A 17643-nucleotide genomic window follows, 5' to 3' on the forward strand; every position below is an offset into this window, starting at 1 on the left:
ACTTTAACAGGGCACCAATGAAAAGTAAGTCCAACCTACCGCGTTCAGAATCCCATTTATAATTGGCCTAAGTAGATATCAGTCACAACTTCTTCCATTCGCTTCCCTGGCAACGGCCCTCGTACCCGGAAGTTGTTGTCTTCGCCGCGAAATATCAACAGCTCAACTTCAGAGCGGTAGAAGTTTCTTGAAAATATGTCTATTAAAAACAGTCTCTACTGGAATAAGCGTGACAGCTTAGTGGATAGAACGTTTGTCCGTATGCCTGTAGTGTGCTGTGGCTGTAATGCAGCAGAGTAAAGCGGCTGTGAGTGTGGAAGTGAAGCAGGTGATAGGAGCTCTCTGCAGACTGCTAGCGGCCGCCGGCCTGGAATCTGTCCCCCCACCGGAGAACTTCAGACGGGCTAAATTCGGCGGTGGACCCGAGGTGGTACGTTCCTATTCTGTTGTCACTGTCAGGGTGGAATGTAACTGTATTTTCTCTTGAGGTAAGGCTACATGTATTATTATTATTTGACAGCTTTAGGTACTAGTTACTTGATTTTCACTGTATTAGCTAGGAGTAGCCGAAATCAAACTGTGTAAAGCTGTTTTAATTCCATGATGATTTCTTGCAACACAAAAGCCAAACAAGTCATTACATACCGGTATTCTGGTAAAAATGAATGATGAATTATTTTTCATCGATTGCAATTGGATCTCAGCAGGAGCAGAAAATGGGAGAACATGTGGCAATGATATCAGTAAGGCAACAACAACATCAGCAGTGCGTCATGCTAAGAAGAAGCAGAGTGGAGCACTCTGTAAAGCAGCACGTGTTCCTGTCCTGTGCTTTCGGTGGCAGCACTCTTCCTAACAGACCGTGGACTGTACATATTTGACATCTCTCTGCTTGCTGTTGTTTCCCAGGAGGACCAGTTCTGGCAGCTCCTCGTTGGTATGCTTCAGACATCTAGCATTGTTTCACAGCCTGGAGGAGGTAAGTCACGTGGATCCCTCTGTGGCTTTAATGCTATTTTCAGGACTTTACTTTAATTTCCACAGAGATCATATTTTTTTCCCAGGATTTGAAAACATCCCGGTAGACAAAACACGTGTTTGCACATTAAATTGGTACATGGAAAAGCACCTAAAATGACACATTGTCCAATATGCAAAGTCTGTTCTGTGTGCTTATAAAAACATCATCTTGTGACTATTGATCACCACATATATGATCATGTACCCACTTTGTTTATAACCCTATTTGACTCTGATAACCACTGCACTTCTTGACTTGGATTCAGTTCTACTGTTAGAATAGAATCCAAAACACGCTCTCTGCACATAGCCGGACCAAACCCACTGGCATCTCCTGATGGGGATGAAAAGCGTTTAAGCGGACTTGCTGAGTGACCGAGTGTGTTTTCTCCATCTGTGTTTAGCCGCAGAGAACAGGAAGCTGGTGGCGGCAGGCCTCTGGCAGACAGGCTACCATGCGGACTGGATGTATGGGAGCTGGGGGGGAGGAGGAGGAGGAGGAGGAGGAGGAGGACTCTCCAGCAGAGACCTCCTCCTGGCGCTGGGCTGGCTGCTCGCTACAGGAAAACTGGATGAGCTGCTGACCTGGCGAGTGCAGCGGCTGGACAAGACACTGCTCACACCTACACCTGTAAGTATCCCATCACGTTAAACCTAATTCTGTATTGGTAAATGTGTATAACTTAATATCTCTCTGTCAGATGAACCCCCAGCTCCCCAACGAGCTCCCGTTAGACTCTGCATCTCTGAGGAAACTGCAGTGGCTCATTGGTTGCCTGAGACACCAGGGGCGGACCCTGCTGTCCATGCAAGAGGAGCGAACTCGCTTGCTCCACGCTGTGAGAAAAATCCCGTCTTTTCCAACTTTTCCACATGCTGCCATTCTGTACAGTGAACTGAACATTGCTTAAAGTTAAGCAAGTCCAACATTTTGTGCAGGAAGTGTGACAATGACGGAAGTTTCCATTCCAAACCGAAGCCAAGACTTTTTCTGCTCAATGATGCGAACATCCCAAAAGACAGAATAAACTCACTGTTTATGCCCTTTGGCTACTGTCAAGTGTTTTTCTGCCTTAAAATCTGGAAATATTTTTTAAATACGTTTTAAGTAACTGAAATAGGTATTTGAATAAGTTCTATGAAATCCATGTTTTTCTCAGGTGTTCTTTGCCAGCATTCCCTCTTCTGTATCCTCCTCCTCTGATCAAAGCTCAACCGTGCTAAGGGAGGTAAGAGAGTGTGCTGCTGTTATTGAAAAGAAAATACGAATTACATGCTCTGCCTATAGTTAGAGTTACATAACTGAACAATTTCCTCTCTGTTTACAATATGTGTTAAACATGTTCTATCTTACTTTCAGGCCACAAGTCATTTGGGTTTTGTCAATGCCAAGAAAATCAAATGTTTGAGTGTCATGTTCTTTATTGTTTATTTGACACTTCGTTACCAAGCTTTTGGCCACGTCATGATAGTGAAATTTGACTCGATAGCTTACTTAGTTTAAGAATTCAACAATAAACAGTTAATTTAGTTTGTTTTGTTGTTTGTGTAATTTGTTAATCTTGTCAAATGCAGTGTTAAAGTTACATCTGAGAGTACATCTTCATACTGTGTTAACACAACATGCTTTGGTGTCCTTAAAACTATATAATGTGTGTGTGCATTACAGGACTGTGTTTGTGTGCAGTGGCTCTGTGACCTCCTAGAAGCATATCTGAACTGGAAACAGGTGGAGAAAGTCTTCTGGACCTGGATGGTGAGTGAGACACAACAGCACGATTCAACACAGAAGTGATTTCCAACACTTGGCCCGGTTCACACCTGGTTTATCTGATCACAAGAGGAAACGCCTTTTTCCTCCAAGTGAGGAAATAGAATATTGGCAATACGCATAATCCGGTTGAAATTCATAAACATTTTTTAAAGCTTGTGAAGATCCAGTCATGCAAGAGAGACAGTAAAAAAAATGGACTGATCAAAGTTGTCATATTGACATTTAAGGTGTTTTGATTTAGTCCCAACGTCAACATGCAAGAAAACATTCCACCTTAAAAGATGCCCATTGCCTTTGAGTGGTACAGTTAATGAAATATTTTTTTTCTCAGTCTTTTGTTAGCAAAGTGCTGCATTTGCTCGGCACAAATAAGTAAATGAGATCATCTGAAACAGGTTAACAACAACACATTTGGTCTTTGCAAACAGAAACGATGTCCATGTTTATTTGCATGTAGAGAATGGAAATGAGATCCGACAAGTGGTCACTGAAGACTAGGGGTGCAACGGATCACAAACCTCACGGTTCGGTTCGGCAACCACTGTTCTTGAGTCACGGTTCAGATCATTTTTCGGATCAGCAAAGAAAAGGGGAGGAGACAAATATAACATTACATTACATTGCAGCCATTTAGCAGACGCTTTGATCCAAAGCAACTTACAATAAGTGTATTCAACATAGGTATTCAAGAGAACTACTAGTCACCAGAAGTCATAAGTGCATCTCCTTTGTTAAACAAGCATCTAAGAGCATAAACCAGAGTAAAAAGTACAGTGCAAAAACAAACCAATAAGTGCAACAACTAATACGAATACAATAAGTGCAACAAACTAATACGGATATAATAAGTGCAACAACAAGGTTATGTCATTCAAATACACTGCAATAATGTTTACCATTACTGTGAAATGGTCTACAACTTTACATTTGTTTTCAAAAAGATGAGAATATCTCCATTGTCTGGGTAGAGGGTAGACCTTTCTGTGGTGACTGGGATATTGCTATTGGGCCTGTCTAGCTTCCACTCTACTGCTTCTGTCAGCACCTGCACCAGGTGTGTGTCTGTGTGACTCACACAGAGGGGGCGTGTCTGCAGCACCGGACTATGAATCTCCTCCGTGATGAAGTGAGCGGTCAGTCTTTTCCTCTTCATAGAGGAACGATCTTCATTCTGAAGTGGGTGCGTGAGGGGATTTTGTAGCGTGGCTCAAGCACTTTAACCCGATTTTGAAATCCTTTATTTTCCAAAACGGAGTGTCCCCCGTCGCTGACAGACCGGGATGGTGTCTCTTCATATGTGTGGACATGCCCGATACTGCCGTTGTCGTGTGTGTCTTTAAACAACGCCTACATATCGTAATGGTTTTGTCCACCTCCCTCATCCCGTCATTATAAGTTACAGGGAAGACAAAATGCTCCTAAACTTGCGACTTAAATGACGCCGGGAGCTTCTCAAGCTCCTCCACTCGCCATGACTTTCACCGTTAAATGCTTTTAACACGCTCCGTTTACGTGAACACACTACTGCTTTATATCTGTTCACTGACACTCTGCATTGATATTCGGGGACTTGTTACTTGAAAAGGAACAGCAGCAGTAAAACTTTATTACACACTATGATGATTACACTGTAAAAACAAAATCATCGGTCGGTGATCCGTTACAGATCGATCCGTGATCGGTTACACCACTACTGAAGACGCATTCTAATGCCGGGTGTAAACGGGGCCATTTATTGTGATGTCAGCAGCCATGTATGCTTGGAAATGTGACGCAAAGCGTGTGTGTGTGTGTGTAGGACAGTGTGTTGGATTGCCATCTGACAGATCCCGTCGTCGAGGAGACTACACATGATGCACCCAATGGGAGCGCAAGAGTGTGTCACCACGGAAACCGGGGGCTAGGAAAATTGGAGGACGTGCTATTGAGGCTGCCTACAGGACAGGTGTGCAACACACACCCACACACACAGGTTGTTCATTTCTACAGAGGTTGAAAATGAATGAAAAAGTATGTGATTGAACTAAAGGAATGCTTCAAGAAAGGGGGATTCTCTGTTACATACATATATTACATATCAGTGGCGGGTCGTGCATTTTATACCTGGGCCTTCTGTGCTTTCCTACTACAGTTGAATAACCTAATTATGAGCCACAGCTACGGCTATTATTTGTTTCTAGGGGTGTAATAATACACATATTCGTATTAAACCGTTCGGTACGAGGCTTACGAACCGAACAATACGTTTGAATAATACTAGTGCATTTGGAAAACGCAGAAGCTTAAATTGTGGGAAATATGTTTTCGGTGGACTGCGCTCACGTAACAGACAACGGGCTGTGTGACCTCTCAACCCTGAACAAAAAAAACCATAACAAAAAACAGCTGAGGCTACGCTAAACTAGCTTATCGCGCGTTAACGCAGTTTGTTTTTTTCATTATTAAGCGGACATTTTTAACACAAGAACTGGGCAGAGAGCGGTGAACAGCTGTGTTTGTGTTGAGTCTCTTCCTTCTGCTGCCGCTCTCCCCCCCCCCCCCCCCCCCCACCGGGTGACACGCCAGATCCAGAACCGTCGCTCCCTCCTGTCTCACACGCACGCACGCACGATCGTCTCGTCACAGGATCAAACGTGACGATATCAAAATACATATTGTCGTATTTTTAAATAAACATAAGCACGTGAGAACAAACTGCTCTTAACTGCAACTCTTTATTAGCATAACTTCCACATGCACGTTACTGTAAGGATTACAGATACTTGAACCCAAAAGCACAACTCGGAGACAAAATACAAGTTTAGTTCTTTTACTTGAGTTCAGGCAGGGTCAAAACCGGGAGGTCAGTCAAACAGGCGAACAAATCCAATAAGGGGCAGGCAAAAATCCAAGGCAGACAGGGTCGGAACAGGCAGATCAGGAACAATATAAAGATACGCTGGAGAACTTGGCAATAACACACAAGACAATCTGGCAGGGAGCAAGTGAGGGGACTTAAATAGTGAGGGCTAATGAGGGAATGGGCTGCAGGTGAGATGGGTGTGGAGGATCAGGTGAGGGGAATGAGAGGTGATCGGGTGTGAATGGTAGGATCTGAAATGACAGGAGAGTTAATTAAACAAGCAGACAGGATGAAAACAAACTAATATGAAGGGGAATTCGTGACAGTTACTGCCATGGTAAAGACTACAGGTTCCATGCTTCACCTACATTCCCCTGGGTCCTAAGTCCCTCCAAGTACAGCTTCTTATCACCCTCTATGTACCCAGCGTCGGAAATACACGAGGGCAAAGGGCAAAACTGCCCCTAAGAAATATAATTTTGCCCCTGATATCACTAGGAGAGGGGCAAAAAATGCCCCCATAATTTCCTCTAATAATAATGATAATTTAATGAACTTGTCAAAAACATCGTAGCCTATATGACCTGGTCCAGTTGCCATAGAATGTTTTTGATTTTCGCCTACACCAAGCCTACACCAAGCAAAACGCTAAAAATGTCATAACTTCTCTTACATATGTTTCAACCTGAAGTCTTACAAAATACTAAGATCTGCTAGCTAGCTTTCTGTTTGACAACAGTCACGCTGGCCCACTGACCAATCACGGCGCACGTTAATGCAGACATACTGAGCAGACTACCTGGGTAGCAGTGGCACGTCAAATAATACGCCCAACATGTCAAACTAAAGATCTGATTGGTTGAAGACTATGACAATCAACAATATCGTCCCATATACTTTAATCTGCAAAGTCTACCTAGAGGGCATCGGGCCTCTCTCCTTACATAGAGACATAGGGGCTGAATCTGATTGGATAAAAGCTCTCCTTAAAACAAGCTGTGCTGGAAGCAGAGCAACAGAGGAAGACAGGAGCTGTGCAATAAGAAAATAAGCTAATGGGAAAAAATTATAATACATGTAGTGTATTTGTGAAAAATTATTAAATTATAAAATAGCTATAACTTTGTGATTCTGTTTAGGCCAGCAGAGAAGGCTTAGCTGGCCCTGACGGCCCACCACTGTTACATATACAGTTGTGTGAAAAAGTGTTTGCCCCCTTCCTGATTTCTTATTTTTTTGCATGTTTGTCACACTTAAATGTTTCAGATCATCAAACAAATTTAAATATTAGACAAAGATAACACAAGTAAACACAAAATGCAGTTTTTAAATGAAGGTTTTTATTATTAAGGGGGAAAAAAAATCCAAACCTACATGGCCCTGTGTGAAAAAGTGATTGCCCCCTAAACCTAATAACTGGTTGGGCCACCCTTAGCAGCAACAACTGCAATCAAGCGTTTGCGATAACTGGCAATGAGTCTTTTACAGCGCTGTAGAGGAATTTTGGCCCACTCATCTTTGCAGAATTGTTGTAATTCAGCCACATTGGAGGGTTTTCGAGCATGAACCGCCTTTTTAAGGTCATGCCACAGCATCTCAATCGGATTCAGGTCGGGACTTTGACTAGGCCACTCCAAAGTTTTCATTTTGTTTTTCTTAAGCCATTCAGAGGTGGACTTGCTGGTGTGTTTTGGATCATTGTCCTGCTGCAGAACCCAGGTGCGCTTCAGCTTGAGGTCACGAACAGATGGCCGGACATTCTCCTTCAGGATTTTTTGGTAGACAGCAGAATTCATGGTTCCATTTACCACAGCAAGTCTTCCAGGTCCTGAAGCAGCAAAACAGCCCCAGACCATCCCACCACCATATTTTACTGTTGGTATGATGTTCCTTTTCTGAAATGCCGTGTTACTTTTACGCCAGATGTAATGGGACATACACCTTCCAAAAAGTTCAACTTTTGTCTCGTCAGTCCACAGAGTATTTTCCCAAAAGTCTTGGGGATCATCAAGATGTTTTCTGGTAAAACTGAGACGAGCCTTTATGTTCTTTTTGCTCAGCAGTGGTTTTCGTCTTGGAACTCTGCCATGCAGGCCATTTTTGCCCAGTCTCTTTCTTATGGTGGAGTCATGAACACTGACCTTAATTGAGGCAAGTGAGGCCTGCAGTTCTTTGGATGTTGTTCTGGGGGCTTTTGTGACCTCTTTGATGAGTCGTCGCTGCGCTCTTGGGGTAATTTTGGTTGGCCGGCCACTCCTGGGAAGGTTCACCACTGTTCCATGTTTTCGCCATTTGTGGATAATGGCTCTCACTGTGGTTCGCTGGAGTCCCAAAGCTTTAGAAATGGCTTTGTAACCTTTTCCAGACTGATAGATCTCAATTACTTTGTTTCTCATTTGTTCCTGATTTTCTTTGGATCGCAGCATGATGTCTAGCTTTTGAGGATCTTTTGGTCTACCTCACTTTGTCAGGCAGGTCCTATTTAAGTGATTTCTTGATTGAGAACAGGTGTGGCAGTAATCAGGCCTGGGTGTGGCTAGAGAAATTGAACTCAGCTTTCCAAAGATGTGATAAACCACAGTTAATTTATGTTTTAACAGGGGGGGGCAATCACTTTTTCACACAGGGCCATGTAGGTTTGGATTTTTTTTTTCCCTTAATAATAAAAACCTTCATTTAAAAACTGCATTTTGTGTTTACTTGTGTTATCTTTGTCTAATATTTAAATTTGTTTGATGATCTGAAACATTTAAGTGTGACAAACATGCAAAAAAATAAGAAATCAGGAAGGGGGCAAACACTTTTTCACACAACTGTATATATATTTATATTAGTGCTGGGCAACGATTACAATTTTTAATCGCATGATTTTTTTGCGATTATATATCTAGGTGAAACATACTGCGAGGGCTGCATCGTCGAAATATTGTAGGGGGCGCTATCGAGCCGACTTGCCACTCAGCATTCAAATCACATCAGATTTCAGGATTTTATGTATGTGACAAGTTTGATTATGTTTTGAGCATTTTTAGCCCCTCAAAAACTTCGTTTTTCATGGCAAAGAAAGCGTCGCTGCGGCCTTTCACGAAACAACAAATTTTGAGTAACTTTTAATCACAAAGGTCTTTAGATTGTTCTGACCAAATTCAAAGTTGATTTGATTAATTCCCTAGGAGGAGTTCGTTAAAGTAGAGCGCCTGGAAATTGCATAAACGACACGAGTAATAACCACAAATAAAGTCCCTGCACACTAATTTCTCTTTTTAGAAGATGAGAAAAATATAATATGGCTTTTTTGATTGACATCACTTCACCCTGAATGAACTGAATTTAAAGCTGCAGGGCAATTCAGTGAAATTAATTACTTTATTTTAAGATGCACATTTTTCAAAAGCTCTGTTATGTAATTTATTCTTTAATCCAGCCCTTATTTTACTTGAAATGAGAAGAACATTTATTTATGTATTTCTATGTATTATTTATAATCCATCCAGTTAAATTTGAAAACTGAGAATAATAATTGTTAAAATATAATTGATGTGTACTTTCTTTATTTGATTTGACTACACAGAGACGTTGTTACTACTGCTACGCTTCTTGAATATATATATATATATATGGCACTAAATAGTGCAAGTTAGATATTATTGTAATGTTCCGGAACTTTGCCCGAGGAGATTTTCTCAATCCCGACCTTTTTGGAAATTTACTTGAATACCCCTGTTGTAGACCCTTCTTGTCTGCCTGTCTCTGAAATCGCTTTTTTGTTTTTCCCAAAACTACATAATATTCTCAGGGAGTTCAGTTAGTGACAGTGTGGGCTCCATGGTAACGTAGCTCTGACAGTTTGACGGACTAGCAGTGGGGGGCGGGGCTTAGCGAAGGCTCAATTGTCAGGATTGGGGAGACTAATTTAGCTCACTCTTAAACTACTTCTTCCACCATAGAACCATATATTTAAGAAAATATGGCAGACACAAAGTTTAATATTATCATAACATTTTGTACTGTTGACCGTACTGTTATTCTTGTTTTGTTTTGATATTTGTGTGCTGTATGTTGCCCCAGAAAGGACAGAGGAGAGGCAGAGGGGATGTTGAGGACAGAGGAGAAGGAGGAGAGAGGTGGCAGGGTGGATCGGACACCTCTTGCCTCTCTCCGCTTCCCTCCTCCCTCCCTCAGGTCTACCGAGCAAGTTTCCAGACCGGGAGGCCAGTCAGACACAGCAGCCACCAAGCAGAGGGGACCCGCGGCAGGGCCGAGACTCCGGACGAGCTCCCAGCATCTCAGGCTGCCCAGCTGCTTCTTCAGACAGAGGCTCTGCTGCTGGAGAGGAGGGACAGGCAGAGACTGGCCAATAGGATGCAGCTGCAGGACATGATTGGCAGGCTGGACGAACTGGTGTTAATACCACCACAGACTTTTATTTAATCCTCAAACTGCTGATTTATTAATTCAGAAATAAACACAATATGGATTTTCATGTTTTTAGTTTGCCAAAGATTCACTTGACATTCGGAAGGAAACCAGATATTTTCTTCTTTTACAAAGAAAAAAGCTTTTAACAACTTTAATTTGTTGTAGCTGAAAATGATAATAACTTTGTCATGTCATTTAAAAAAAATACAAAGTAACAAAGGGTTTTACAAACATTCTAACATTACTTAGTTAATATTTCATTCAACGGGCCATTTGAGTCGAGAATTATATGAGAAGATTGATACCACTCTCAAATCTGTGCGCTAACTATGCAGTTCAAGCCAGAAGATGGTTAGCATTCTAACAATACAATTAAATTCCTACATCACAAACATAATATTAATAATATTATATAGTATAGAATTAAAAAGTGTTTCAGAACTGGATTGTATAAGACATTTTGGGAAACACACTTGTGCGTTAAGTAAGGAGATGGAATTAGGACATGATTAGCCTAGCTTAGCAAAAAAACTGGAAGCAGGGGTAAACAGCTAGCCTGGCTCTGTCCAAAGTGAAAAAAATACCTAAAAACCCTCAAATTGTCATTAATTAACATGTTTCTCCTTTGTTTAATCTAAACATATGATTTCTGAACTTTAGACGGAGCTGCTTCCACCTTTCTTTAAGATGTAATGCTAAGGTAGGCTAACCCCATCCTGACTCCAGATCAGTACTTAACACTCAGACATGAGATTGGTAACAATCTTCTTATCTCACTCTCTGAAAGAAAGCAAACCAGTGTACCTCCCAGTATGTTAAACCTCTATTTTACTATTTGTTTTGTACATTTATTTGAAAGCTAAATATGTCTTTAATATAGATGGCTGATTAAAAATAACATTAGTATTAAATTCAGCTGTACTACTGAATTAAGCCAAACATAAGCTACAGTCATTGAAAACATAATTTGCATCTCTTTATTCATCAAATTGAATAACACCAAATAATTTTCAGCATCGTAAGATATTCTAAAGTGCTACAAAAAGTAATCGAATGTTAAGATGGTAGACCAATAATACAGCAGGTGTTAATGACTTTTGATGTCTACAATATTTTCTTGTCTCATAAGTTGATGGACTGAGCAATACCCACCGGAGACTTAGGGTATCCCTTCAAAAAGCTTTTTGCCAGTGCAGGATGCAGAGAGGTGGTTTGATTTTCTGAATAACAGGCTGTAAAGACTAAATTATCATGAAGAATTAACCACCAGTAGTTTCTGCATGTAGGAGTTGAGCCACTTCTGTCTCTCCATGGAGGTGAGGAGTTTACTCTTCTCTCTGAAGGCAGCGTCATCAGCCACAACCATGTTCCTCTTCACCATGCCGGCACCCTGAGACGACCATTCAGCAGGCCACGCCCTCTCCACACTAGAGAAACAGAGCTCAAGATCAGAGACTAGAAAACACGCCAGGTACCAACAGTCTCCAACACTTAATATAGTACTGCTGCTTTTTGTTTTTGTCATGACAATTTGAATTGTAGTTTGAATTGAAAATTGAAATTGTTTACTTTAAAATCAAGATGAAGTTAAAAATGCCTTTTTTTTCGATCACTTCCCCCGGTCGTATTGTGCACCTATTTAACAACATATACAAAGGAATTACCAAAAAAACGATTTATTGTATTTTTATATCAAAATCCAATAATCATTTCTTCCTGTAAAATATGAAGTGTGCTTAAGTAAGCTAGTACCAACTATTTTCAACCAGTAATGTCATGAGATCTAATCATCAATCAATATGCAACCTTTGCCGACAAGCAAGGTGTGTGAGCCACAGTCCTTTAAAACTCTGTAAATTTTCTTGTGCTAAATTCTATGCCCACCCACTTTTTATCAGTCCAATCAAATGAGAAGGATTGGATTTAAATCTGACAACTCAACTTGAGGCTTCAAAACAGCAGTCCACAAGCCAATGGGTGACGTAACGCCGACTACGTCCACTTCTTCTATACCGTTGATATTTTGGGAAATACCCATATTCGCTATCATTCCGAGAGTTTGATGAGAGGATCATTACCACTCATTAAATTTAAAGCTACAGCCAGCAGAAGGTTAGCCTAGCTTAGCATAAAGACTGGAAACAAGGAAACTGCTAGCCTGGGTCTGTCCAAAGTGAACAGAATCCACCCCTGCTAAGAAATAGACAGATAACTGTCATAATTTACACTTCGGTTTTTGTGGGAATTAAACAAGAAATAACATGTTAATTAGTGAACTTAATACCCCTGTTTCCAGTCTTTGCGCTAAGCTAACCATCTTCTGGCTTGAACTGCATAGATAACGCACAGATTTGAGAGTGGTATCAATCTTCTCATATAACTCTCGACTCAAATGGCCCGTTGAATGAAATATTAACTAAGTAAATAAAGGAGGACATCAAATTTAGGCCTTGTACCAGATGTCGGCACAAACAAAGGAAGGACAGGAATAGACAGCTAAAAGTGCTGCCAAACCCACACACAAAGAATTTGATTGTTTTGCATGGTGTGTTTGGCTCACTGCTGACAGCTACCGGCGCTACCAATGCACACACTGCTGTACATCTCTACCACTCAGCTGCTGCTACGCCGGCAGACGGCTTAGTGAGTTTAATTTAGTTTTTGTCAAGATTGTATAACGTGTCATAGACGACGACTTCGAGCCGATTGCCTGCTTGTTTTTCAGTTTGAATGAATATAGGACGTTTTCCCTCACTCTGCAGTTACCTCGCCTCTGCCCTCTCAGGGGTAAACAGCCACGCCTCCCTCATCAGTCTTGCCTTGCTATCAGCTCTGAGGCTGGGTGCTGACATCATTTGAATGCTCCAATGACGGAGAGAGATGGAGGGGAAGAGGACATTCCAGTCGTCTCGTTTAGATTCCTCTGAATCATCAGGACTTCTGGAATCAGATCGTATTAAACTTAATTATTCCTTGAGAAACATATTTGATTGTATTGTATATTGGCATATCAAAATAAGTACAACGTATAAAGGAAAATATAAAGTTAGGCATCTAGGTAGTTCAGTAGTCTGTAATTATGGTACGTAGTCACTCCAAACCACTGTGCCATTAACACTCATATTTTGCTGCTACCTTGATGAGATTGAGTGATTTTCCCACCTGAGAGGTAGTCGAGGCTGAGGGAAGCCAGATGTCACCAAGGTCATACCCAGAATGCAAAGCAACAGGAAGGACATACGGGGGAAAGCAGGCAGCTCAGACATCCTAAAAAAAAAAAGGAAAAAAAGATGCTTCCTTGACAATACAAGTTACATATTAACTGAGTTGTGTATTTACAATCTTAAACCCAATTAACAACAAAATAATACAAAACCATAAAAACAGAAACCTATTTTCATTATCATTAATACATATCAATATGCTTTTTAATGTGGAATAAAACTAAAATATTTTACAATACAAGTACCGTGTTGCTACTTTTTAAATTGTGATTCTTTAAATTAGAAGGTTCTGTATAATGCCAAAAAAGGCAAAAACCTTGTGGTCAATGTCTTGGTTTTTTTAAGACTCAGAATACAGTATGTTTGAAATAAAATAAAATAGGCTTTGAATATGTCATAATTTCTATGTAATCCACTTGGAGAGCTATCCAAGGTCTTTACAATTAACAAAAATCTACTGAAATTCAACTTGGAAGCTGCTGGTCTCATGAGAATTTTGGTCTGAATCTGAAATGAGCCAGAAATGATTGAAGCACCCTGACACCGCCCTTGTGTGCTGCTATAAAGAACCATTTCAGAACGTATGTTTGACACAGTGTGTTTTTTCAACATTTGTGATTTTCAAAAAATATTTCAGTGAGAGCACCCTTTAATAAAAAAACTAGAGAAACACTCCAATACAGACTCATTAACCTAACCTAACAACCTTTTAAAATCCTCTTTTGTTTTGAGATTTAGTATGTGCTCAGCTGGAACCAAATTCGGTCAGTCACAGTCAATGAGACACAATTTTTCTACTATCTTAAGCCTCTTGTGGGGAAAAAAATAAAATACACTAACATACAACACAGCTTAAGAAATTAGCTTGATGCAAAGGTGTTGGGATTTGTTAAAGTTGTTAATAGTCTGGCTGATTTCTTACCTGCTTCTCAAGTGGACGTGTTGGTCTGTCTGTACCAGCAAGGAGCCTCTCAAGGCTGAACTTCAGAGGTTAAACGTCAGGCGTCACATAAGCAGAGATATGTTCCAGGACGAACAACTGATCGCAGCGATTGAAATGATGACTGTATTTGCAGTTAGGTACTTTCTGTTAGTTGCTGCTTCCTATCTACCACTTATTTCTTCTCCTGTCTTCTCTGAATAGAAAGAAGTTTGTATAAAAACTTGGATTTACGCTTTTTTGTGTGCGTTTGCTCTGCCAGTTGCTTCTGTAAGTGGCCGCGCGCAGGTCTACGGTGGTTGAAAAGCATCGGTTTCTTGCCGGACATACTTATATACCCTGGACTAGAGTGTTTTAACCCCCCATCCCCCTAACCCACCCACACATATACGCAACCATACACACCTTTCACCAGATCAAACCAACATTGAGTTTAGCGTGCAAGAGGACAGCCCTAGTGGAAGTGCAGTTAGCTTGTTAGTGTCCTGTTTCAAAGACTTAGTCATGGTGCTGTTGTGGAGTGCCCACGATCTTATTCATTATTGTGTGTGTGTGTGTGTGTGTGTGTGTGTGTGTGTGTGTGTGTGTGTGTGCGCGAGTGTGTTCATTCATACTCTGTGGCAGGTTGGAACAACAATGGATGCTTGTCTCAAAGACTAAGGCATTACTGTCGTCTACGCAGAGAAAAATATATTTATGTGGGCTTGGGGAGAATGATTTTACGTGATGTCCATAATGGAATAGTCAACAAAATCATGTGAAATAAATAATGTAATAGTAAATTCAAACTGCAAGAACTGACTTGACTGACATGATATGTTGTCAACTATTAGTTTGAACTTCTTAGCTTACAGTTACTTATTTTTTTGATTTTGAGTCATTTTCGTGTCCACCTGCCCTTTAACACAGGGATGATTTTGAACGTCTGACGCCCGCAAATAATCTACAACCATGCTAGCGGCTCATGAGACTATGCTTGAGATTAAAGAGTAACTGCACACTCAAATGTGTTGTTTTTAGTGTTAATGAGTGGTAGTGATGACAATGTGCTTTCCTATGTTGTGACAAGAGTGTGTAGATGAAGTTTTTTTTTTTTTTTTTTTTTTTCTTTAGCACCAGGCTAGTTAGCTAACTAACATTAGCCTGCTAATTCCACCATGTTTTTAATGCTAACGATACACTGGCTACAGAAAGTGGTCACTTGTGAGGCAAAGGAACCGCAGTCATCAAATTCAGTACCTAATCAGCTCAGACCTGAGGGTGAAGTTACACTTAAACGTTAGCATGCTCATATGCTCATAATAACAATGCTAGCATGTTGATGTTTAGCGGGTATAATATAAGTTTAAGTGTTAGCATGCTAACATTTGCTAATGAGCACTAAACACAATGTACAGCTGAGGTTATTAGTTTTTAGGTATTTGGTCATAAACCAAGGTACAGTATTGGACCAAATTAATTTTTACCCAAACATGGCGCTAGATGACAGGGGATCAAAGTAGACAATTCAATCTAGATCAACTTGTCAAAAGCTCTTGTGACCACAGCATCCTGAAAAAATTATACTCAATCACATACTTTTATTTGCAAGTATGATCAAAGCAAAACTATTAAAAAATACTGACATGATAAGTTTATGTACTGTTAAATGCTAAGCTAAGAGAGCAACTTCATTCTCTGCTCAGGTAGACATCACTCCACTATATCTTTACATAGCAAATAGTTGTTTGCTGCTTTATTAATGCTCGGAATATCAAATGTTTCACCTCTTAAAGTGACATAGATATGAAATCACACTATAATGTGATGGACCAGCATACTGATCCAAACTAGAGCCATTGGTTGGACATTTTAGTTGCTTTTTCAGTTTGGGGGGGGATTGCTATTTTGTCCCAACCAATCTGTAGTGAGTGAACTATCCGTCCCATTGACGGCAGGCTGATAGCATCTTCATCCATGCTTGTTACCAATTGCATGGCAATTTTCCAGGACTTCCCCATTCTTAATTGCACATACAAAGGTCTGTGTGGCTCAATTGTTTTTTTAACTGGGGGAACGGTAGTCAATGAGCACACCATAGTGTGAATAACTAATGTAACAGACTTGAAGGTCGTCCTCCAAATGTGTTCACTGCATCTAGTAGACACAACAATGATGCTATCATGTCCATATACATCATCTCAGCTTACCATTTTCTCCAAGACAACCTTGTGAAAACATCTGTGGACTAAAGGCATCCGTTGATGTGATCCTCTGAAGTAGTACAGTAGCTATCATTTCCTGGACAAATCATTAAAAAAAAAAGGTTATCTGGCTTTGTTATACTGAATGGCATCTACAATTTATTGAGAGAGTTTGTTGACACTTGTTTTAGTGGAAGAGTCGGCCATCACTGCTGTACATAGACACCTTGTTAGTATATCAGTATTGAGAAACCCCTCATCTCCAAACATCAGCTTTACAGGAAGTGATGAAAAAGAAAATTGGATGTGTCCATTCGCACCCGCGTATTTGATACGTTGCCTCTGGGAAAGTATAAAATACTGAAATGGAAACAAGACAAAAGGTGATGGAGAATCTGAGGTTTGTCGGCAGACAGGAAGCTTGTTACCATTTAAATACCTCATTATGGCTCTTGCTGGAAATAATGACCAGCAGACAGGACGCAGCTGGCCTTAACAATGGCTGTGCGACACACTGATGTTACAGAGGATAACAAGCGTCGCATACAAAGTAGTGTCACCTCACACCACCTGTATTCTCATCAGACACACCGTCAACTCCCATCGAACCGAACTGCATTCATCAGTTGGAAATGGCATTTAATCAGTGATCATATCCTGGAGAAACTTGAGTAGTATTTTTGATGTTAAAGTTTGTTGACAGCCCCGACATTATGAAGGTATATTTGTGTCTTTATTACGCAAACAAACAAAAATGTTTTAAAAGCAAATTTCTCGCACTGCAATCAAAAATCAAGTTTGTAAGTGAAAATATATAAACTGAGAATAATTTATTTGTTAGTTTTGCTTATGAAACTAGAATTTTTGGTTAAAAAAATTAAATCTTTGGTTAAAAAAATTAAATCTTTGGTTAAAAACAAAACAATCTTTGGTTGAAAAAAAAAGCTTTGGTTTTGAAAAAAAAGCTTTGGTTTTGAAACCAAAGGAATTTTGGCCCACTCATCTTTGCAGAATTGTTGTAATTCAGCCACATTGGAGGGTTTTCGAGCATGAACCGCCTTTTTAAGGTCATGCCACAGCATCTCAATCGGATTCAGGTCGGGACTTTGACTAGGCCACTCCAAAGTCTTCATTTTGTTTTTCTTAAGCCATTCAGAGGTGGACTTGCTGGTGTGTTTTGGATCATTGTCCTGCTGCAGAACCCAGGTGCGCTTCAGCTTGAGGTCACGAACAGATGGCCG

At 40.5% G+C, this 17643-nt stretch overlaps 2 protein-coding genes across 4 annotated transcripts; one reads left to right on the forward strand and one right to left on the reverse strand.

Annotated features, from left to right (window-relative positions):
- Positions 1–12: 12 nt before the first annotated feature.
- On the forward strand, positions 13–10119 carry tedc1 (tubulin epsilon and delta complex 1). 3 transcript variants are annotated; one of them, XM_076106963.1, is made up of 8 exons: positions 13–430; positions 910–979; positions 1425–1651; positions 1722–1859; positions 2181–2249; positions 2690–2776; positions 4593–4739; positions 9705–10119. In XM_076106963.1, the coding sequence occupies exons 1-8, from the start codon at positions 287–289 to the stop codon at positions 10065–10067; spliced, it is 1245 nt and encodes a 414-aa protein (XP_075963078.1). In that variant the 5' UTR covers positions 13–286; the 3' UTR covers positions 10068–10119. The 3 variants fall into 3 exon arrangements, with proteins under 3 accessions (XP_075963078.1, XP_075963079.1, XP_075963080.1); XM_076106964.1 differs by having other exon boundaries at positions 2708–2776; XM_076106965.1 differs by having other exon boundaries at positions 298–430; positions 705–979.
- Positions 10120–11089: 970 nt separating this feature from the next.
- pth2 (parathyroid hormone 2) lies at positions 11090–13436 on the reverse strand. The gene is made up of 3 exons (XM_076106974.1): positions 13218–13436; positions 12827–12995; positions 11090–11496 (listed from the first exon to the last, which is right to left on the reverse strand). Exons 1-3 carry the CDS (start codon positions 13319–13321, stop codon positions 11305–11307), a joined length of 465 nt encoding a protein of 154 aa, XP_075963089.1. The 5' UTR covers positions 13322–13436; the 3' UTR covers positions 11090–11304.
- Between the last annotated feature and the right edge of the window lie 4207 nt (positions 13437–17643).

Source organism: Anarhichas minor, unplaced genomic scaffold (assembly GCF_050575085.1).
Source record: "Anarhichas minor isolate MPS153535 unplaced genomic scaffold, ASM5057508v1 ptg000037l, whole genome shotgun sequence".
NCBI classification, from domain to species: domain Eukaryota; kingdom Metazoa; phylum Chordata; class Actinopteri; order Perciformes; family Anarhichadidae; genus Anarhichas; species Anarhichas minor.

Coding starts and splice junctions, on each gene's coding strand:
- tedc1 (XM_076106963.1), top strand. CDS start 287: ATGCAGCAGAGTAAAGCGGCTGTGAGTGTGGAAGTGAAGCAGGTGATA. Junction 1,652..1,721: donor CACTGCTCACACCTACACCT/GTAAGTATCCCA, acceptor TCTCTCTGTCAG/ATGAACCCCCAGCTCCCCAA. Junction 4,740..9,704: donor TGAGGCTGCCTACAGGACAG/GTGTGCAACACA, acceptor ATGTTGCCCCAG/AAAGGACAGAGGAGAGGCAG.
- pth2 (XM_076106974.1), bottom strand. CDS start 13,321: ATGTCTGAGCTGCCTGCTTTCCCCCGTATGTCCTTCCTGTTGCTTTGC. Junction 12,996..13,217: donor CAGCCTCGACTACCTCTCAG/GTGGGAAAATCA, acceptor ATCTGATTCCAG/AAGTCCTGATGATTCAGAGG. Junction 11,497..12,826: donor TTACCCCTGAGAGGGCAGAG/GCGAGGTAACTG, acceptor TCTGATCTTGAG/CTCTGTTTCTCTAGTGTGGA.